General features: G+C 33.0%; 1 protein-coding gene and 1 long non-coding RNA gene across 27 annotated transcripts in view; one reads left to right on the top strand and one right to left on the bottom strand.

Annotated features, from left to right (window-relative positions):
• The window catches only part of Trpm (transient receptor potential cation channel, subfamily M), a 793,755-nt gene that overhangs the window by 380,132 nt on the left and 390,093 nt on the right, over window positions 1–23,530 (top strand). For 2 of the 26 annotated variants that reach the window (XM_067775798.1, XM_067775786.1), the window contains exon 1: window positions 5,461–5,872. The exons of the other annotated variants lie outside the window; for them this stretch is intronic. In XM_067775798.1, the coding sequence (XP_067631899.1) occupies window positions 5,846–5,872 (27 nt within the window). In that variant the 5' untranslated portion in view covers window positions 5,461–5,845. Of the gene's footprint in view, window positions 1–5,460; window positions 5,873–23,530 lie in introns of those variants that run through there. 26 annotated transcript variants of the gene reach the window in all.
• Window positions 4,789–5,940, bottom strand: LOC137245320 (uncharacterized). Its single transcript, XR_010951295.1, has 2 exons — window positions 5,367–5,940; window positions 4,789–5,303 (listed from the first exon to the last, which is right to left on the bottom strand). It is a non-coding gene; the product is annotated as an uncharacterized lncRNA (long non-coding RNA).

The following is a 23,530-nucleotide window of genomic DNA, read 5'->3' as shown; positions in this document are numbered from 1 at the left end:
ATAACTCCAATATTGAATAATGGAAAAATGGCCTTTATTAAAGTACTTCACAATAAATAATACTGCTATTGCTCGCCAGATAGCGTCTTAATCAAAACTGCTTGTAGCGCCTCTATCTGTCGTGCCTTTTATACTCTTTGATTTCCTCGTTCGCATCTTCTAGGCGCTTCCATTTCCAGAATCTACTAGTTGACCATCAGCTATCAAATTTCTCAGGTGTAGCTACAATTGCACGATTTTATAGCTTCTCTCATTGCATACTTTCGGGAGTATCTCAGATATATACATGTGGTTGTGCGTTGCTTCTCAGCTGCGTATACGTACATATGTGTAGACATAATGATTGATTCGCTTATGTAGATACAATGATTGGTTTATGGATGTGCATACAAGGCGCTGCTTAGCATCGGCTTAGAGATGGCAGTACCCCTTAGTGTTGCTAATATTCGTAACAATATGATTTGGCCACCACTGTATGTATATTGTTCATAAAAATACATCACGGTGGACGATCGACTTCTGATTCCCGAGATGTTTTCATATCTAACTGAAAGTTTAAACATTAAAAGATCCACAAAGCTACACAGAGTATAGGAAAATGTATGAGTATATATTTATATCGAAATATGATGGTAGTTCCTGGTGGAAACCATACTTAAAAAAATTTCTTTTGCAATACAAAATAAAATAGCTTTCGTTTGATACCCATTTTTGAAAAATATCGTATAGTTTTTGAAAAATTGGCAACGTTTGAAAAAGGTGGCAACGTTGTAAAACATCAGTATTGACAACATGGACACGTTGTCCTTTTTCAAGCCCTTAAAATAAATGTACAAACTGTCAGAAAGATTTGTTCGGTGGTTTAAGCCTGATGCTTTTGTGAACATGTTTTCTCACAAAATTTCGCATTTATAATATACGCAAAAGCAAGATAATCTCAAGGAAGAAAAAGCGAACTTCGCGGCACTGTATCATCTCACGCGTTCGCATATGAAAATAAGAAATAAATGCCTGGCGTGAGTTACCTCCGAGTAGATTTGGGCCGAGATTTTCTTCCAATTCGCAAATTGGAAATGTGGAGGAACTTTGCTGGTAATACTCTTAAGAAAAAAAATTTTTTTTACACAATTTTTTTTTTTATTCCATAAATTCTTTTTAATACTCTAACAGAATTTTTGTTTGGAAATATTCTCTGATATTTTCGGGTGAGAGCGAAAAAAATAGCGTTATTTTTGGCACACCCTTATACTTAACCTTAGATCACTGAGCGTCAGACAATAATAGCTAAGTATTAACAGCTTATCATTGTGTACTTAAAAAAATTCTCTTAGAATGTTTTTACAAGAAAAAAGTCATTGGGAAAAAATTTCATTAAGAAACTAAAAATATTTTTTATATTTTATATTTCAAAACCTTTGAAAATATCTAATTTAGAAAATATGAAGAAAGATATGGAAAATTTTTAAGAGTCAGATTCTGCTATCTAATATACCGAATCATTGCTGTTTATCGTGCTCATATCATGGTTTTTTAGCTTTGATCAAGAAAAAATAAAAAAAAAGTTATTTCAAATTTTTAACAAACTTTATTAACTTTTGGGTCTTTCCGAATTTCGAAAAAAATCTAAATATTTCATTAAGAAACAAATTTATATCTTATTTTCTAACAAATTTTATAAACTCTTCATTTTTCCCGAATTTCGTAAATATGTTGTTATTTAAAGACAAGTAAAGACAAAAATGTTTCAACAAATTTGTTTTCGAAATTTGGGAAAAACATTTCTAAAAGTTTAATTAGGAAAGCAAGGCGGGAATTCTTGTTCTGTGAAAGGGTAAAATGAAATTAAAATTCAAACAAAAATGTTCGAATTTTTTTTTTCACCTCATTGGTTCACCCAAAAAGAATTCCCCAAAAATTTATTTCAAAAACTTTAATTGTAATTGTATTATATTTATTGGTTTTTCCGAATTTCAAAATAATAAAGATTAAGTTTTGGTTATAAAAAAAATGAATGCAAAATTGTTTTCTAAGTTTTAAAAATTTTCCTTGTTTTTCGAAATTCGAAAAAATGAAAAAGAGACCAAAAATTATTTTAGATTTTTTTAATAAATTTTTATTATTGCTTTGGGTTTACAAAAAAAAAAAAAATTGAAATTAAGAAACAAACATTGAAATTTTAGTTAAGAAACAGAAAAAAAAAATGTGAACGTAGCCTTCCTCGGGAAGTGATGATGGCCGTACCACAGCAAGGGCCGCCACGATGGTTTTTATTCCCATTTTTAACATTGGACTGCTGGGCTCGTTTTGTCGAGCAGTTGGTTGTACGACCGAAATGAAATCTTCTAAGTACATCTAAGTACAAAGTAAGAATGAGAAGGAAAAGGCGATTTCTGACGAGTTCACTGACAAAAACTTTGCTCCTACTAATCCACAATTTTGCAACCACACCGAATAGGAAGAAGCCCCGAAAGGCAAAAGGCAGCAATCTACTGAACCTGACAAGAGTGCCTCTAAAACTAGCACTAGCACGTTCTATCCGGAATGACAGGAACCAGATCTCAAACTCTGCAAAGCAAAGAGAAACTGGAAAGCCATGTACCTCAAAAGCTGTAATACAGGAAAAGAAAATAAGAAATAAAGATGTAAATGCTAATAAGCTAAAGGGAGTTAACGATTCGACTCCAGCTTACCTTGAGATACTAAAGGGAGCTAACACTAAGACTCCGGTTTTCACAGAGACGAAGATGAACGAAGTTGCGAAGCAGTTCCTGACTGGCACTACTAGATTGGGCAAATGTTAACCGAAAGGTGGAGAGCTGATAAGTATCATGATCAAATAATGCAGGGTTCTCCGAACTTCGAAGGCAAAGTTTAAGTTAAGAGAAAAGTTTTGAGAAACCAAAAATAAATAATAATTTTTAAAAAAATTTTATGAGTTCTTAGAAATTTAACGAGTTTCGATCAAGAGCATTTCTGAAGTTTAAGTAAAGAAAAGAAAATTAAGAAACCAAACATTTATTTGAATGTTTTAACAAATTTTATTAATTCATGAGTTTTTTCGATGCAAGTAAAAAGGGAAATGAAATAAAAATTCTGCTTCGGAGCAAGTTTTCCGCCGCTTGCCAGCCCAAGCTGACACCTGCGATATATCTACACAACATTGTTAGATTTTTCCATTAAGAAGTTACATATCAGTTGATGTTCGATGGGCGCTAAGAAAAAACAAAAATGAAAAGAAAACAAATTTACACAGTTTAGTGTAATTAAGCGAGCAATTATCAACTACTCTTACTCTACTGACGTCTTAAATTTCAAAAACAAGATAACGATATTTTATACAAAACTAAAAGAGCTGGCTTCCATCACCGTCAGTTTAATGTAATCAGCAAGAAAAAAAATTTGTTTCTCACAAAGGTGTCTTTAAAACACTGGGCTAAATTTGGTTCAAAAGCAGAGCGCGAATGCGAAAATTTTAATTCAAGTTTGAGTGGCATGTACTTACTTCTCTACCAAAGCGCCGTATAATATTGGAATTGAAATATTATCACGCGCTGCTCTCGATGCTATCATTTAATGAGTGAATGTTGGTCGCTCATTTAGCTTCGATTTTACTAGAATATCACTTGTCTCTTATTAAATGAAAAATAAAAAAATGTAAGCGCGATAACCTCCAAAGAGACTTTAGGCCGAGCTTTTCTCCCAATTTGCGTCGAGCTCCTTTGAATTGTTTCTACAAATTGGCGGGACGGGATCTACCTCTTTTATGCAGACTCCGAACGGCATATGCATAGCAGATGTGTCTTCACAGAGAGCTTTTCATGCCAGACCCCGCTTAGAAAAATTTTCTTCTAATTGAAAAAACTTGTTTCTAAAATTTTGATGTTGCTCTGGGCAGGGCGTGAACCTAGGATCTTTGGTGTGGTAGGCGGAGCACGCTGCCATCACACCATGGCTGCCCTTTATTATTTATCATTAATTCTCAAATTCTCTTGCTTACGCTCGTTTGGTTAGACAATTTTTACTGCTTCTCTTTTAAAAACATTTTGCGAATGTTTGTAAATACAAATGTGTGTGCTTACATACATACATTTATTTATGTATGTGTGCATACTCATGTGTTTTCCAAAGGGGCCGAAACTGTTATTCCTTTTATAATATAATTCATTGCAAAACTACTAATTTTGGATTTTTAATATATTTGGATCAAGATAAAAATTATTTTCGGATTTTTATTAAATGAGTCCGATAGAACTAGTTAAACTCGGACTTTTAAAAATAAAATTCCGGAAATAAAAGTTAAATACGGACTTTTATTTTTTAAGGTCAAACTAATTTTTTTTATTTTGGATAAGCCGTTTCTTTGTTATCAAGCCGGACTTTTATTTTGGCCTTAAAAAATAAAAGTCCGAATATAACTTTTATTTCCGGAATTTTATTTTTAAAAGTCCGAGTTTAATTAGTTCTATCGGACTCAAAAAATAAAAATGCAGATTTTACTTTTATATGTGGACTTTTATGGAAAAAGTTCGAAAAATAAAAAGGATGCATGATTCGACATGATATTGCTATAGGGATACCTGGGAACTCAAACTTTTTCACATAGGACAATTTTTTGACCAGGACTTTTTCGACTCCGAAAAAAAATAATTATTCACCCCTATTCTGCATTTCGATTACGTTCCCGTTCTACGACGGAATCGTAACGAGAAGAGGAGGAGCAAATGATTTTTCGAAATCAGCTGTTTGTACGGAATGTGTGAACATTGCAACAAAATAAATTAAAGAAAATTTGCAAAAAACACGGAATACGTTTGTATTTTATTATATATATAGTTGACATTTTCTAAATTTTATGGATGCTAATTTCATTGCACTGGCCTAAAATACTTTATGAAGATTTATTTATTCTTTCCGCAAGGATTGTTTACGTTTTCGCATAACCTTCCTCTACTCCGGCAGCTTGCTTTGGCATATAACTGGATCCAACGAACAGACCCAAATTATAGCTGTCTATTATACTGGAACCAAAGCCGCGGCATTATTTGTGCAGTTGGAAAGCAACGCATACGAAAGTGGCCAGGCGAGAATGGAAAGGCAAATGTTTGCGAGATTTGTGTAATCCATTTGAGATGAGTGACGAATTGTAAGAAATTGAGCTTAAATGTGGTAAAGTTTAATGACTTATTTTCTTATTTAGGTTCAAAAAAACTTTCGACTTAATAAGGATGCTTTCAGGTATATGTTAGATACTTTTGCGGGTCAAATACGCCCAAGGACTTCGACATCGACTTGTTGTTTTTGACCTGGAAACATATAAAAAACAATCATCATCAAGCCTTTTACGTTTCTTAACAAGTTTTACTTACATTTTTGTTAAAATTCTGTTATAAATTAATGAAAAAATAAAATGAAAATATTTTTCCGCCAACAAATATGCAACTTAGAAAAACGGAACAATCCATGTCGAAATGCAGAATAGGGCTGATTATTTTCCGTCCCTGGTTTTCCATCATAAAAGCAAATTTCGTTCGTTATAGAAATGAACTTTTGTCACAGCGTATTTAGTTCACTATTGGAGTATTATGTGGTTTGTTGACGTAAAGTTTTTTAAGTGATATTTTATTTTTTTTAGAAGCAAACTTTCTTCGCTCAACTTGTTGGCACTAATTTGTTCAACGCCGGTTTTTTAATGTTAATTGTCTTGGTGTCAGCCACCTAATTAACACAGTAATAAAATAAATTCATTCCATTAAAACAAAAAAAAACAGCCGCAAAGACCTATAAAATACCGCCAGAAGCTGCAGCAGCTTGCGCTGCAGACAAAGCAAAAAAAAAGAACTTCAAAATGTTTTTTCACACAAAATGGGTATTTGTAAGTAATTAAAAGCAATAAACTAACGCCGAGAAAGTACTTTGTAGTTTTTATAAAAATTAAGCACGAAAAAACCAAATAAAAATATAAATAGTTGCTCATTTTAAAACAGCAAAATAAGCAGAGGTAAATTAAATTTTTATGTCATAAGAAATGGCGTACTCTTGCGAGTACAAAGTGTGTAGATATGAGCTGAGTGTTTGGTAGTTAAATAGCCGTAATCTTTTGTAACAGAGTTGCGAAAAGCACTGCCAGTCGCTCGTAAGTCACTCGATGTAATATTTGATGATCTAGTTCGAATTTTTCAAATCAAGAACTCTAAAATACTAGGTTTGAGGTACCAACAAATCGGCCTGCAGAATCTCTGCAATTCGGAGTACATTTTCTACTACTTTTTAACATGCTTATATTAGCATCATTCGTACCTTTGTTTGTGTGTATATGACTCTTCTTTTAACAAAGATCTACTGGCTTATTTAATGTTAATGTATCCCACCAATTTAAATGCGTTCGTACTTTGTTTCCAAAAAGTACCCGATTCTTAAAACAATCCGGTTCAAAAAAAGGACCCGGTTGTGAAAAGTTACCAGCTACTCTCAATAAGTACCCGAACCAAAAAAAAAAAAAAAATATCCGGACCGGAAAAAGTACCCAGTTCTGCAAAAATAACCGGTTATAAAAAAGTATCCGAATCCGCAAAAGGACCTTATCTATACTGCCTGGTAGGACTATCATAACTAACCTAGTTCTGAAAAAGTACTCGGGTATAAAAAGTACCCGGTTCCTAAAATGTATCCCATTCCGAAAGGATAACAGTTCTGAAAAATAATGTCTCGATATGCCATGCTCTACTCACCGTCTCTTTCAACTTATACGAGGCTTAAAAGCTACCTGCAGGACTAAAACTAAAGAATGATTGTATAAGATGGGGTGAAATGAGATAGATATTACTTGGGACTGCGAAAAAGGTTAGGTAAGCTAAAGGCGCAGCTTTTCTGGTAGCAGAAGCTTACTTTGATAGCACTAAGACCCGCTGTGTCACCAAATAACCACCGAAGGTCCAAGTGAGCCGAGACCAAAATATTCCTACACCTTATCATGATCCATGCATCTGCAGCAGGAGAAAAGTTATCGTATATTAAGATGAACGGCTTATCGTGTAATGGGCAATGTACCGTCTGAACACCAATCACCACTGATAGATGAGTCTTTACTTTATACAGTGATAGCTTTCACTGGCTTGGGATTTAGCTAAATCTTGAAATAGGCAGGCGTGTGATAGAAGTTAGTAGTCTAGCACCTAGAGCAACGTTTTGTGGGTGCCATCAAATGTCCAACAGTTGTGAGGATGCTCCTACTGGAACTGATTCCACTACACAAAGTCATAGACAGCTAAGCGTACCCGGTGAAACTCTGCAGAGTGGGTTTTTTATATAGACACGCAAAAGATGATATTAAGAAAGTAGCCAGATTAAAAAAAAATGACATGAAGCTCTTTAGAGCATACATTGCTACCATATATTTACCACAGATCTGTGATTATGAAAAGTCTTTTTAGGAGGATACAATATAAAGCGATATAAAAAAATATGGAGGAATACGATAAGTGAATGCTTAAATTCTTCTTTACCACTAGACAGTGAAGAAGCCATACACGTGCTGCCAAAAGAGAATACTGAACACATTGTTTTTGAAAGCGATGATAACACTTGATCTAGGATCTATATCTGAATGTCATGTTTTGAAGAAAATAAGTCACACTAGACCTAAAATAGTTATGCACTTCCCAAGTCTACTTTTATTACCTTGTTTCCACATGCGCCTTGCCAAAAAAGCTTACCTTCTTCAGCATCCTACTGTTTTTATTATCTCATTGGAACTTTTTGAATTGTATACTTTTCCCAACCCACCGCGCATTTTTTGTAACTCGATTATAAAAGATTGCAGCCCATGTGCGCGATGTTGAATGAGCGATGATATTCGCCTAATACTTACATACATATATGCCGACTAGGAATTTTTTTTCGATTCATGTCATAAATCAATGTGTTAGCTTTAATATTTGTCTACACTTATCTTTTACAGAGTTGGGCATTATTCGAATACATTTTTATTTAGATAATCATTCGAATGAAAATGTATCTTGAAAACCATATATGTAATACTCCTATATTGCTAATAAAAAATGCTCGCAATGTGTTTTGAATTCGAAATCAAAACAAGACGGCCTCTAAAATTTTTGTGATTGTAGCAGCATAAGTGTGAAAAGAAAAAAATTTAATTTAGGTACATTCGATTGTGGAATACAAAAACAAAAACGTTGAAGCAGCACTATATCGGCACTCTGATATTTGGAAATGTACCTCCTAGCCTTTTGTAGCAATATAGGAGTATTACATATATGTTGAAAAAAAAAAATGCTCATAGCTAAATTATTCATGAATAAATTATCACTGAATTAATTTTTGATAGATACATATGTATATAATCATATATGTAATACTGCTATATTGCTACAAAAGGCTAGGAGGTACATTTCCAAATATCAGAGTGCCTATATATTGATGTTTAAACGTTTTTGTTTTTGTATTCAATAATCGAATGTACCTAAATTAAAATTTTTTCTTGTCACACTTATGCTGCTACAATCACAACAATTTTATAGGCTGCCTTGTTTTGAATAATTTTCCAAAAATTTTTTTAAGAAAACTCAAAGTCTACTCATTTAACTATGAACCAAAAACGTTTGCACGTTAGCTAAAAGAAAACAAGTGTTTCTTTCCAAATTTGTTTACTATGCGAAAAAGGAACAAAATATTTTATTCGTCACTCAAATAATATTTCTTTAAATAAAGACATTTTTTTGCATTTGCAAATAACATACGAAAAAATTAAAAATCATTTATTCGTAATTCAAATATATTTTGCCCAACTCTGTCTGTATTCAATATTATTGACACATATATAGCTCATACATATAGCCAGTTAAGATCTCTATTTCTTAAACGCACATGTGATTTTGTAGTTGGCTCTCTTATGAGGGCTCTCCCAACATTGTCGCCGGCGCTAACAATTGTGTGTGTTTTCATTGTTTACTACTTAATTTTTGGTGTTTATTTTTTCTTGTTGATTTTTAATGGATTAGAAGAAAATCGCCTTTCATATTCAACAAGTTGGGGGGACAAATGTTTTGTGATGTTCTTCATGAGATGATGCATTTACATATCGTCCCATGGCAGACTAACTCTTCTACCAAATATCCGTTGCTAGCGTTGAAAGCCAATACGTTCCATTACCCTGCAGTCGAAAGCCAAAGTAGTCAGCAAACTTTCTAGTTTTGTGGGTTTATTCATACTAGTCAGCTTTTGAATAGTTCATTGACTATAATTTTGTGGTGTTATTAATACTGGTTAGTATTTAAATAATTCATTTGACTAGAATTTCGTCTGTCGGCTCGAGGAAATGCGCGAGTGCTTTCTGTAGCCAATTTGCAATGCATACTTCAGTTGACAAAGCTAGCCTTCCATATCAATAGTCCCAGACGGAAGACCTATACCGATGCCAAAAGACCTTGGCCATGAGGGCATCAGTAGTCTAGGACATTTTTTCTACTTGTCGTTAAAAGCCTATGCCTTTCCAGAATAACAGAGAAAGACCGGAAACCCAGTAACGTCAGTAACGAAAACGTTTAAAGCCGTTATGATTCCCTCAATTAAATGAAATTGTTCGGTTATCCAGCCATAAGCATGACTTCCTAAAGTGCATATCACTACCACCATTCTGAACTCCATTAACACTCATAACAGGATGGCGCTAGTGCAGCTTGGCCTATTTTTACACAGTCAACCACTACTGGTTCGTTCCTTCTCCGTTAGATAGATAGATAATTTATTGAGAATTTCACTGCGACCTTTGGTCAGCACCTCATCCCATCCGACTTCCATGATGAACCCTAGCAGTTCTCTTGGCTTGATGGATTTAATGTGGAAATGTTCTGGCCATGGTGAACCCATAAACTTAGCCCTCCCTGCGTCTTGAGATTGCGTCACATTCGTGTGTTATTCCGTTACTTTTTAGTTTTCATATATATGTACGTATTTTTATTAAAATTTATTCGAAAGTATAATGTATTGAAGTGATAAATTTTAAAGTTATATACATATGTATATATATACATACCTTTTATATATATGAAATATAATGAATAACATAAATTTGAGCTAATTTATCAATTTTCAAGTAATTTTTCAACCCAACTGAGACTAGTATATTAAATAGTAGGATGCTGATGCAAATATCGACTAGTATGTCAACTGTTATTACATTGATGCATAGACTGAGTAGTATGCCAAATGGTGATGTTCAATACACTGACTAGTATGTCATCTGGTATGATTATGGTGTATATAATGACTAGTTTGTCAATTGGTATGATGCTGATGCAGAGGCTGGCAATTGATATTTCGTAGGGCATCGCCGTGTTAAAAATACCAGTTGCTAATATGGAAAAATTACAGTACTCATACTAGTTGAGATTTTTGGCAAACTAGTATTCTTCTAGTATACAACTAGTTGGTTTGACTGCAGCGTAGTAGTGAAGCGCGTGAAATCCCCAGCGGGGTGAGGGGGCTTATAATATACCCGAATTAGGTATGCCTGTCGTATGAGTCGACTAAAATGCCCAAATGATTAAAGAAGTTGCGTAGCGCAACACTTTCAAGCGAAAGCCAGCGTAATTTATAACTTCTCCAACCCAATTGTTATCCTCTCGTACCCGTGGTGTATCATGTTACTTTATCATCTTTACCATCAACATCGATAACACTCCCAAAATCTTCGGGAAGTGTCTTTATCTTTGTAACAATAAACATACAGCAGCGAGCAGGAATTTTTTATCAAATTTCGTCAATTAAATTCTCTTCTTTTGATTTTCGATCATTTAAGAAAAAACTTTCATGAATTTGCAACCGGAGTTGTGCAATTTCAAAACTGTTTACGAAAAATTTTGAAAAGTGCGAGCTTAGGAAAAAATTCTGTAAATTTCAAACTTAAACTATGCCAACGAAATCAAAATTTCGATCTTAAGAAAAAATTCCTATGCATTTTGCGCCTGCAACTGCGCAAACCACTCTCAAAAACGTTTTCCAAAAAATTCGAAAAATGTTGCAAAAATCTCGAACTTAAGCAAATTTTTTATTAGTTTTGCAATTGAAACTAAAAAAAATTTACGAAAAACTCGAAAATTCGGAAAAACATAATACACTTCTATATTTTTTTTACTGAAAATATGCAAACCAATATCCAACTGCTTTTGAAAATATTCGAAAAAATTTTAAGAAAATTTCGCACTTTTTAGTTAAGAGTTGTATAGATTTTTTTAAGTATGCAGTTTCGTAGCCCCATCAATGTAGGTTTAACAGTACATATAATAGGTCGCTCAAAATTCGTACTGGTTTTTGAAGATTTAGATTTTCTGCCATATACATATATGCCACATATGTGCCCTTCATAAAAGAATTTGACGAGTATTTTTTTTTCGAAATTTATAACTTGTACTTATAATAAAATTTAGGGGACTAAAAAACTGCATAATCAAAAATATTCAGAAAACTCTAAATAAAAAGTTCGAAACCTTGTAAAATTGTACCGAGTTTCCGAAATTTTCGAAACGCATTATGGTTGTTTTAGTTAAGATATTCATGGAAGCTTGTCATAATTCCCAAAGTAAAAGTAAAAGAATAAAAAATTGCCAAAGCTGTTTTCGTTCTCACTGCTGTATATGGTAGAATTTGTTTTTATAAAAGAATTATGTCTGAATTCGTCAAGTGCCGCGCTATATTCAGTAGAAAAACTTGCAGTCAGTGAAATTTTTCTACAGATACATGGCATTGCTTTACAAGAGTTTTTCTTTTGATTTTAGGTCATTAATGCATCTCACACAGGGATGATAAATGGATTTTTTTCATTTTGTACCAAACGAGGAATAAAATGTACCAAATCAGCCAAAAATGTACCAAAAGTCTTCGGATGCGAATTTGAACCAAACTAGAGTTATATCCTGCTTCTATATCCAAAAACTGTTTTTAGTCAGGAAACTTTCAAACAAAAATTAAAGGTAGTATAACAGGGAACTATGATTTATGAAGAAATACTTCTCCAGTAAAAATAATAAAAGAAGTTTATCGATTGAAGCGTACAATTATGTACATATATAAAAACATATCTTTATTGAGTACCAGTAAGGAACATAAAATTAGTATTAAAAAAAAATATAACAGCTGCATTCAATGCAAAAACATTTCATAAAAACATTATAGGTACAAAAGATTTAGATTCAGGTATAAAAGTTGACAAATTGTCGCCTACATCTGTACTAATAACTCATGTTTCATTCACTACATTAACAGTTCTTCTTCTTTGAGTTCTTTAAATACCTCAGTTGAGAAAAAGCTTATTTTCGTATCTATATTATGACAACTACTGTGTTTATTTGAAGTCTATTTCTACACTTAGTATTAATTAAATTTTGTATAGAAAATATGCTTGCTACGTTTGTGGATGAATGTGGAATCGACAATATGCTTTGAGTTATTCTATAAATATTGGACAACATTTGCGGATTTAATTCATTTTTAACGCATGTTAATTCTTCCCAAAAGCTGCATATATTTAAATTCTTGAATTTTTGAAGGCTCTCATTCCCTGCTTAAGCTCTAAATTCAGAACTATTTTTCTCTATTTTATCAAATTCAGATTTCGGAAATAAGTAAACTAAACGCACAATACTATTTGTTGCACCGCTTAAAATACTTTCTGGTGAAAGCTTTGCAGACCACAACAAAGTTTTATCATTTAAATTTACTCTCTTTAATAAGGTACTACAACATTGTACATAACATTGTTTAGCACAGCTCTTAAATATGTGTACTTCATCTTTTTCGAAGAGGTTCTTTCATAGAATGATATCCACATTAACACCGCAGTAAACTTCATTGGGGTTAAGTGATTTTCGTCTGAATCAATATTTAACATCCAAATAGGACTGAAGTCTAAATAAGATTTTTTATAAAATTTTTGATTTGGTAATAAGTAAATGGATGCGAATATCTTCAGACTGCATTTCTATATTCACATTATTTATTTCATTTAAAATATACGAAAGAAATGTAAAATATACTTTATAAATTGGACTTTGAGAAATTTTAGATATTAGATTAATATTTTGATTACTGCTTTTATTTTTAAATACACAAAGATTTAAATAATACATGAGGGCATCCCATTGCTCAAGAATTCTATCTATGACTGATTGTCTAGAAAGCCACCTAGTGTGGGCGTACTTTAGTATAACATGCATTTCTGTACCGAAATGTTTTTGAAAACTCTGAAAGTCTGCTCTCCTAAAGGGGCTGTTATAAAAATTATAGTTCACGCCTTTTAAAAATTTATCAATTTTGTTGAGAAATGCATCACAAGCGGCCATTGAAGCTAAATTTAAAATGTGACAAACACATCTATTAACATGCAGATTTGGAACAACTTGCTTCAGCCTTGCTTGTACTCCCATTGCTCCCATCTTAACAGAGCAATTGTCGGGAGTGAAACCAGTCATTTTTCAAGTGCCATTGAATGGTCTTTCAAAGAGTTAATAATGGCATTAAAAATAACCTCCGTGCTACTATCGGACAAAGGTATCAAATCTATAAATGCACTTTTTATCAAAAATTCGAATCAAAATGCCAAATTTTTTGATATACATATATCAGTCGCTTCATCTATTATTAGAGAGTAATAATTCTTCTGCAAAAATGCAATTATGAATTTATAATTTTCTGGCCCTGTTATTCGAGTTATTATTTTGTGTTTTTTCATTCTATTGATGCAAAACTTGTTCACAATTTTAGAATCAGTAATGCTATTTTTCATAAGCATATTAAAATGATCCATAATTGCAAATGGCAAATTGTGTTCGGCAACAAAACAATTTAACTATTTGTTTTCTTTGTAAAATTAAAATTTTTTTTGTACATTCAGAGCTGCTTTGTAAATGGCTTGAAGTGTAGTGCTGTATTTTACAAAAATGTACCAAATATGTCAATGTAGTACCAACGTACTTTCGGGAAGCGAAATGTACCAAAAAAAGTACAAATGTACAATGATTATCATCACTGATCTCACATATTTTAATAGTTGCGTATACGCCTTAGCAAGCATATAAACATATTCTGATATCACTCCGTGAGTGATTACAAGTATGAGTATGAGTGAACTGTCTCTCAATACTTGTTTTACTCTTTTCTCTATTATGACAGTTGGTAGTCAGATGACTCAAAAGAAACTGGTGTTAAAACATACAAAGAATAAAATCTACTTGCAGGCAAAATCGGTCATTCATAGTAGCCATGCGTACAAAAGAGCAGTAGAGAGTAAAGAGAACTGACAAAAGTCATCGACTGATACATTCTCAATTGAATTTTATTTGTGGTTTGCATTGTGATTGTTTCGAACGAACGAATATTTGCAATGATTGATTAGCTTTTGGTTTATTTCCAGAGCTACATGTATACCGTCCAACAAATTTAACGATATACATAACTCAGCTGGTAGAGCACATACTTGACACCGGCTACATACTACTAATGCAGAATTAACACACGATGCTTTGCGAACTCGGAAAACTTCTGGTCCTATAAGGAATGTCGCGCAGCTTCGGAAAGAAAGCAAGCCGAATGGCCTGAGTTCGTCAAGTTTCTGATATTGCTTGTTTCTTCTTCTGTAGGTGTTTAGTAATGGTCCTATAGAGATGGAAAAGCGATGACGAAAAGTCGTTCCAATATATCAACAGCCAATTGCCCATCCAAGGGATTCAATGAAACTGGTAAATCTATACTTACCAATCTGCAAATAAATTCAATATTGCCCCCCTTACTTACAGCAGCGGAAAGAAAAATAGCAGTGGCAATTTTTTCAAATTTCGTCAACTAAATTTTTACTTTTTTATTTTCTAAATTAAGCTGAAACTTTTTGTAACAGAAACTATGCAACCAAATGTGGAAAACGTTTTCGAAAAAACTCGAATCAATTTTAGTGTAACGAAGTTAATATAAAAAGTAATTGTGTGAACATTTTTGGAGGAATATCTAAAACACCCTTGGGAAAAAAACTGTCATCAATCAATGCGAAGTTTGAGAGACCTACTACATGTATTTTGTGAGACTAATATTAATTGGGCTACAATACTGCATACCCTCAAAAAAAAAAAAAAAAAAAAAAAAAAATTCAGAAAACTCTTAATAAAAAGCTCGAAATTTTTGTAATATTGTACCGAATTTTCGAAAAATTTTATATAATTGTTTTACATAGTTTCAGTTAAAAGTTATGTGGTAGTTTCTTCTTAAACTATCAAAAATGAAAAATAAGAATTGAAGAAGTTGAATAGAAATTACCAATGCGATTTTTGTGCTCCCTGCTGTAGTGTAAAACTGTCAATAACTACTGAACCAAATTTAAAATCCGGTAGTTACTACAATTCGTGACATTTGATAAATGAAATGTTCGAACCACGCGAATGCCCTAATATTCGATCGTGCGTTGCCGATTATTCAAATAATCGCTGTTGAACGATTATTTGAAAGTTGACTTCCTGAAGTACATTCATCTACAGTAATGGAAGCACTTACTGCATCAGCCAGCACGTTAAAAAATATTTGTTTTATATCATTGTATATTAGCTCGTATTCGAATGCTTTGCTCAGAAAGAACTTAAAACCAGGGTTCAACTAAAGTCTCCTGAACTAACTAAAGCCATTATATGAAACAAAAGAAATTGGCTACATGTTGCTGGCTATTAAACACGCCGCTCCCCGTGATATAGGTTTCTGTCGCTCTAATATGCATTCGAAAACATTGAAAACTGGAAAAAGTGCTACAAATGGAGCACAGCTCCAAACTCAGCTTAATTTTTGGAGTAGTTTTTCCAAAAAGGAAAAAGAACAAAAAATTGCTTTTTTTGTAACAATACCGCTTGTTAAAGCCGAACGGTCGATTTTTGTATGGTATTTGAATAATTTTTCAGTTGCGATTATGCGGATAATCTAGACAAACCAATTATTCGAATATTACAATTCGATTTTTAACCGTACAAAGTCGAAAATCGATAACACTAGGTGTTAATCAAACGCGATTTAGAGATTCTTAACCTCTTATGAATTTTCCAATTATCCCGACTCATGCAATACCTAGCGGAAATTTTTCTGCTTTTTTCTGCATGCTCACTCACTTCTCGCTCAATTACAAGTTGCTTAGGTTTGGCAAACTCTGCCATGAAAAGCTTCTCAGTGAAAACTCATCTGACTTGCTGATGCCGTTCTGGGTCGGCGTAAAACATGTAGGCCGCGTCGCGTAGAAAAATTAAAAGTAGCGCGAAGCAAATTGGAATTGAAGCTCGGCCTAAAATCTCTTTTGAGGTTATTGCGCCTTGTACTTTTTTAAATTTTATTAGATTTCGAAGAATTTTTTTTTATATCACATTCCCGATGCCTCGTAGCAACAATCTTTTCTCCCAAGTTTCATTAATTCACTTTGGAAGTCATTACTTTCCCCCCGCTAACGACGCCAAATCGAACACTGTGCTTCTGTATCGTTAGCCATGCCACTGCCATTATACCACACAGACATGCTAACAAGTACTTTGTACTGAATTTTTCATAGTCCTCGCCAAGGCAGACAAAACCGCGCCAAATTTGTTTTTGCCACACAAGTAAAACAATCTTATTTAACGCGACACTGCCCCAATATGATGAAGTAAACTAACAGATTTCAACAAATAAATTTGGTCTGGTAAATTTAATATTTTTTATAGATTTAAAAAAAATCGATTTTCTGCTATACTGAATATGTTTTATTTATTTTTTTCACTAAATCTTTTTTGAATTTGGAAATCACATGCCATGAATTAAACATTAAATGTTTTTTTAATTTTGACGCTTTTGAAAAATTTCTCTGTCACTGATGCAAATGATCATTAACGCTTTAAACGATAATTTTTGCTAGTCATGCGCTGAACTCTTAAATACGAAACTAACTAAAAAAACAAGTAAGGACGGGACTGTCTTCGGCTGTGCCGAAGACTTCATACATTTCATGAATGGGGCTTAGCAATAATCTTATCCCATTCGTAATCTCCGAATAATCGGATGTATAAGATAAGAAATATGTAGTGAACAGATCTACATACCTAAACGATTTTTAAGATAAATATAAAATAAAAATTAGGTAGTTACTTTGTGTGAGGATGCAAAGTTTCAGGTTTTTTGTGGTCTGCGTGTAAAAACTATGACTACGAATCACGTATTTCAACAATATATGACGTAAACGTAATTATTTGATGAAATTTGATGAATTTTGAAGCTTCTATCCGTAAAATAGGGGCAAAAATGAGAGTTTATATGAAGTATATAATATATATGCCACCGATCTCTATGATTTTTTCAGACAAAAATATATGCTTTATACGTAAGCATTTGGTGAAATTTGAAGCTTCTAGCTGTTAAAATGGGGAAGAAATTGCGCAAAGTTTCTTATCTGAACAATCGGTTGTATGAGATATATACTATGTATACCACCGATCTCAATGATTTTTTCAGACATCAATATATGCTATACACGTAAGCATTTGGTGAAATTTGAAGCTTCTAGCTGTTAAAATGGGGCCGAAATCGCAAAAATATATATATATATACTATATATATATATACTATATATACCATCATATATATATTATATATATCACCGATCTCTATGATTTTTTGACACAACAATATATACTATATACGTAAGCAATCGGTGATATATGAAGCTTATAGCTGTTAAAATGGGGTAGAAATTGCGAAAAGTTTCTTATCTGAACAATCGGTTGTATGAGATATATACTATATATACAACCGATCTCTATGGTTTTTTCAGACAACAATATATGCTATATATGTAAGCATTCGGTGAAATTTGAAGCTTCTAGCTGTTAAAATGGGGCTAAAATTGCGAAAAAATATATATATACTATATATACCACCATATATATACTATATATACCACCGATCTTTATGATTTTTTCAGACAACAATATATGCTATATACGTAAGCATTCATTGAAATTTGAAGCCTCTAGCTCTTAAAATAGGGCAGCAATTACGAAAAGTTTCTTATCTGAACAATCGGTTGTGGGGGATATATACTATATATAGGACCGATCTCATCAATTTTTTCAGGCAACAATATGTGCAATATACGAAATTATATGGTGAAGTTTGAAGCTTCAGTCTGTTAAATTGAGTAAGATATTGCAAAAATCCTCTTTTTCTGAAAAATCGGTTGTATGGAGGATATATGCTATAGTGGTCCGATCCGGCCGGTTCCGACAAATGTCTAATCGGACACCCAAATACACCCGCTCACCAAATTTATCAAGAGATCTCAAAAATTGAAGGACTAGTTTGCATACAAACAGACAGACGGACAGACGGACAGACGGATATGGCTAAATCAACTCAGCTCTTCAACCTGATTATTTCGGTATACTTAATGGTGGGTCTATCTATGTTCCTTTAAGGACTTACAATTTTGGGTTTTGTGACGAAATTAATATACCATTTCATTTTCATGAAAGGTATAACAAGAAAAAAGTCGCATTTATTTAATTCGCATTAGTAGGCAGCGCTTCAACGCACCCAAATGTGACGATAATCATTTTAGTAAAACAAAGATTTCAAGGACTTTGTTTGAGGAGAAACAAAAAATAAGATACCCAAATTGATGAGGAAAAGTTTCGTAAAAGTTGCAAAGTCAGACATATTAAGAACAAGATGAAAGTTTTTCTCAATTACCAAAGTTCAAGTTAGAAAATAACAAAGAAAATAAATCAGATTATTACCTTAGGCAATTGTAATGTATTTTTTCAATCTGTAGCTAGTTTGTGTATTTATGTTTATTTTTATATTCTTGTTTATTCCTCTATAAGAAACTGCTGCTTTGTTAAGCAACTACTATTTAGGTTTCTCTCACTCCACGACCGCATATCAGCCACGTTTTAGTGGATGGTGGCTTGTCGCAATAGCTGTTGCAATTTTATCTTAATTTCGCTGTTTGTGTTAGATGCAAGCTTGTGCAAGTACGCTGGAAAACTTTTCCGGCAAGTTATTTATGTATATAAAAAAAATCATTACAAAAATTATTCATATATTTTTGACCACAGATTGAGTATATTCGCTTATATTTTAAAGACTTCAGAGTGAAGTATTAAATAAAAAAAACAAGTAAGGAAGGTTAAGTTCGGGTGTAACCGAACATTACATACTCAGCTGAGAGCTTTGGAGACTTATGGCATCAAAAGTATTCTAGAACAATTAAATTAAAAAGGGCGGAGGCACGCACTTTTTGAAATTTTCTTTTATTTTTGTATTTTGTTGCACCATATCATTACTGGAGTTGAATGTTGGCATAATTTACTTATATACTGTAAAGATTTAAATTTTTTTGTTAAAATTTGACTTAAAAACAAATTTTTTTTTTTTAAGTGGGCGTGTTCGTCATCCGATTTTGCTAATTTTTATTAAGCACACATATAGTAATAGGGGTAACGTGCGTGCCAAATTTCATCATCATATCTTCAAGGACTGGCAAATTACAGCTTGCAAAACTTTTAAATTGCCTTCTTTTAAAAGTGGGCGGTGCCACGCCCATTGTGCAAATATTTACTAATTTTCTATTTTGCATCATAAGGTCAACGCACCTACCAAGTTTCATCGCTTTATCCATCTTTGGTAATGAATTATCGCACTTTTTCGGTTTTTCGAAATTTTCGATATCGAAAAAGTGGGCGTGGTTGTAGTCCGATTTCGTTCATTTTAAATAGCAATCTGATATGAGCGCCCAGGAACCTACATACCAAGTTTCATCAAGATACCTCAAAATTTACTCAAGTTATCGTATTTATAGACGGAGGGACAGACGGACGGACGGACATGGCTAAATAAATTTCTTTTTTCACCCAGATCATTTTGATATATAGAAGTCTATATCTATCTCGATTAGTTTATGCCGTTACGGATTACCATTATGCGAACAAAGTTAATATACTCTGTGAGCTCTGCTCAGCTGAGTATAAAAATGTAAAAAAAAAATACTAAAAAAAAATGTAAAAAATAAATGCAACCTGCGATATCCTCCGAAGAGATTTAAGCCGAAATCTCTTCCAATTTGAGTCGTACTCCTTTTAAATTTTCTCCTACGAATTGGCGGGACGGGACCTATGTACATGTTTTGCGCCGACACCGAACGGTATCTGCAATGCATATAAGTTTTCACTGAGAAGCTTTTCAGGGCAGAAACCCACTTGGAGTGCTTGCCAAATCACTGCCGAGAGGCGATCCCGCTTATAAAAACTTTTTTCTTATTGAAAAAACTTGTTTATAAATATGTGATGTTGCTCTGCTCGACAATACTAAACAAATACAAAATTTATTTTCTTAAAACACATATCTATTTAAAAATAAAATACACAGAACTAGGCGAAGCATTCAAATATAAATATAGAAAAGAAATATTAAAGAAACAAAAAAAAAAAAGCTAAAAAAAGAAAAAAAAAATATAGAAAAAAAAAAATAAAAAAATAATAAAATTGAAAAAAAAAGATGATAAAAAAATTTTTAAGGACTACCTTTATATAAATGGACCATAAAATAGAAGGCAATTTTTCCTTTAATACAGACATAGTCTTGTTGAATTTTGACTAAAAAACTTTAACAATAGCTCTTGTAAAAGAATTTTGGGATTTAAAACTATAAAGGTGGAGCGCAATTCAATTTAAGGCAAACCATGTACTTGTGATTAACTAATTGTTTATTTAAAATTTAAACACGCGCTCTACCTCTATAATTTTAAATCCCAAAATTCTTTTACAAGAGCTATTGTTAAAGTTTTTTAGTCAAAATTCAACACGACTATGTCTGTATTAAAGGAAAAATTGCCTTCTATTTTTTTGTCCATTTATATAAAGGTAGTCTTTACATTTTTTTTATCATCTTTTTATTTTCAATTTTTTAGTACTGCCTACAAAAAATTGCAACTTTGATTAGTAAATTAAGTAATTCTTAAGTGAAAATTCGTATCTTTATTTTTTTGTTCAAAATAGCAAAATTTTAGAGAATTAGTGGAATTTCGCTGACAACACTGGCGAAAACAACAGAATTCCACCTCGCATTATAACAAGAGAATTCCACCTCGTTTGTCAGCTACTGAATTTGCACAGCTGAAAATCGTGGTGAAATTCGCATACGCCTGAAAGTCTAAAAGAATCGTGTTGAAAGTCGCGCACGCCTAACAGAATGCAAGGACGTGCATTGAGTTGGGCCTTCAACGAGGTGGAATTCTACAACGCCTGCAACACTCAGGAGACTAGCCAAGAAGGTATGACCTAATCTTCTAAATAGTTCGACTTGTGCGTTACGTGGCTCAAATTTTTTGATCAAACATTGCACTGTCACTGAGTTTTAAACTATATTTCAGGTTTCAAGTCTCTAGATATCCAGGGAGTTAGATTTAAATTTAAAGCTAGATTTCTCTACATCTCGATCCATGCGCCACCTAGCGGAACTTTTTTGATAAAATATTGCACTGTCACCGGGTTCTGACTTACGGCTCAAGTTTCATGTCTCTAGCTCATCGGGAAGTTACTCGAAAATTGATCGCAAGACCGTTTTTAAAGGATTTACTAGCGCACCACCTAGCGTAACTTTGTTTTCTATAAATTGTTTTGTCACCGGGTCTCGAACCATATGCTAACTTACAACTAGGTAACCTGGAAGTTAGTTAAAAATGGATTGAAAGATTCCCAAATTAAAATTAATTTTCCTAATATCTCGATCCATGTGGAATTGAGTGAGCGGAATTTTTTTGATCAAATGTTGCATTGTCACCGGGTCAGACCCACGGCCCAAGTTTCAAGTCTCTAGCTCATCGGCAAGTTACTCAAAAATCGATCGTAACATTACCCTCCTTTTTCAGGGATTTGTAGTTATCTCAATTAGCACACAACCTAGCGGTTTTGTTTGTTGTGTATAAATGGTATTTTCACCGGGTCTCGAACTATGTGCTAAGTTACAAGTCTCTAGGTAAACGGGAAGTTAGCTAAAAATGGATCGAAAGATTCCCAAATTAAAATTTGTTTTCTTACTATCTCGATCCATGCGCCACATAGCGAATTTTTTTGATCAAATGTTGCATTGTCACCGGGTTATGACCCACGACACAAGTTTCAAGTCTCTAGCTCATCGGCAAGTTACTCAAAAATCGATCGCGACATTACCCTCCTTTCTCAAGGATTTGTAGTTATCTCAATTAGCACGCCACCTAGCGGTTTTGTTTGTTGTCTATAAATTGTATTGTCACCGGGTCTCGAACTATGTGCTAAGTTACAAGTCTCTAGGTTACCGGGAAGTTAGTTAAAAATATATTGAAAGATTCTCAAATTAAAATTAATTTTCCTAATATCTCGATCCATGCGCCACCTAGCGGAATGTTTTTGATAAAAGATTGCATTGTCACCGGGTTCTGACTTACGGCTCAAGTTTCATATCTCCAGCTCACCGGGAAGTTACTCAAAAATCGATTGCAAGATTCCCTGCGTTTTTTCAGGGATTTTCGTTTATCTGGATTCGTCTGCCACCTGGCGGTATTTTGTTTTCCATGAATTGTAGTGCCATCGACTTGTAAACTATGTGCTAAGTTTCAAGTCTCTGGATAACCGAGAAGTTAGTTAAAAGTCGATCACAAAATTTCCATTTTAAAATAAATTTTCTGTATATCTCGATCCGTGCGCCACCTGGCGGATGTTTTTTTCACTTGCATTGTAATGTCTCTCAGATCTGAACTATGTTCTAAGTATTAAGTGTCTAGCTCAACGGGAAGTTACCGAAAAAGACTTTTCCGTGGGTCAAAAATTCGTATGGAAATGGGGGGACAAACATGAAAGCGACTTAATATAGAGGTAAAAATAAAAAAATTAAATGTGAAAATTAAAAATTTAAAAAAAAATTTAAAAAATTAAAAATGAATAAAAAGTTAACGAAAAGAGAAATACAAAACATGAAAGTTAAAAAAAAAAACGATTAGATAAAAGTAATGAATGCTAAAACAAAAATTCAAAAAAAAAAGTTGGGCTAAATTATTCGCAGCGAATAAAAATATATGAGTTTAATGTTAAATGTGGCAAACAACGAGAATACATAAACAAATAACAATAATATAAAACACTGATTTTTTTTAAATCGCCAATTACAAAGATTCTTATAGAATATCTCTGAACAGAAAATATCAGCATAAATCACTGCATGCATACATCTACGTCCTTACTTACTCAATTTGAGATATCTTAAATTTATTGACTGGTTATAAAAAAGATAGTTTATTCAAAACTATTGCTGATATAAAGCAAAATGCAAATAATTTTTCCTTGATTTATGCATAACTTAGATTTTATAAAGAGCAAACTTTCATTGCAACCAATTTTCTCGTATGGCCTCAGTTCATGTTTTTGTGTTTTTCGACTCGTCAATTTTTCATTTTTAAAATGAAAAAAAAAAAAAAAAATAAACGAAATTGTTT

Source organism: Eurosta solidaginis, chromosome 3 (assembly GCF_040869045.1).
Source record: "Eurosta solidaginis isolate ZX-2024a chromosome 3, ASM4086904v1, whole genome shotgun sequence".
NCBI classification, from domain to species: domain Eukaryota; kingdom Metazoa; phylum Arthropoda; class Insecta; order Diptera; family Tephritidae; genus Eurosta; species Eurosta solidaginis.
The sequence above is the reverse complement of the archived record's forward strand: the minus strand, read 5'-3'. Positions and strand labels throughout refer to the sequence as shown.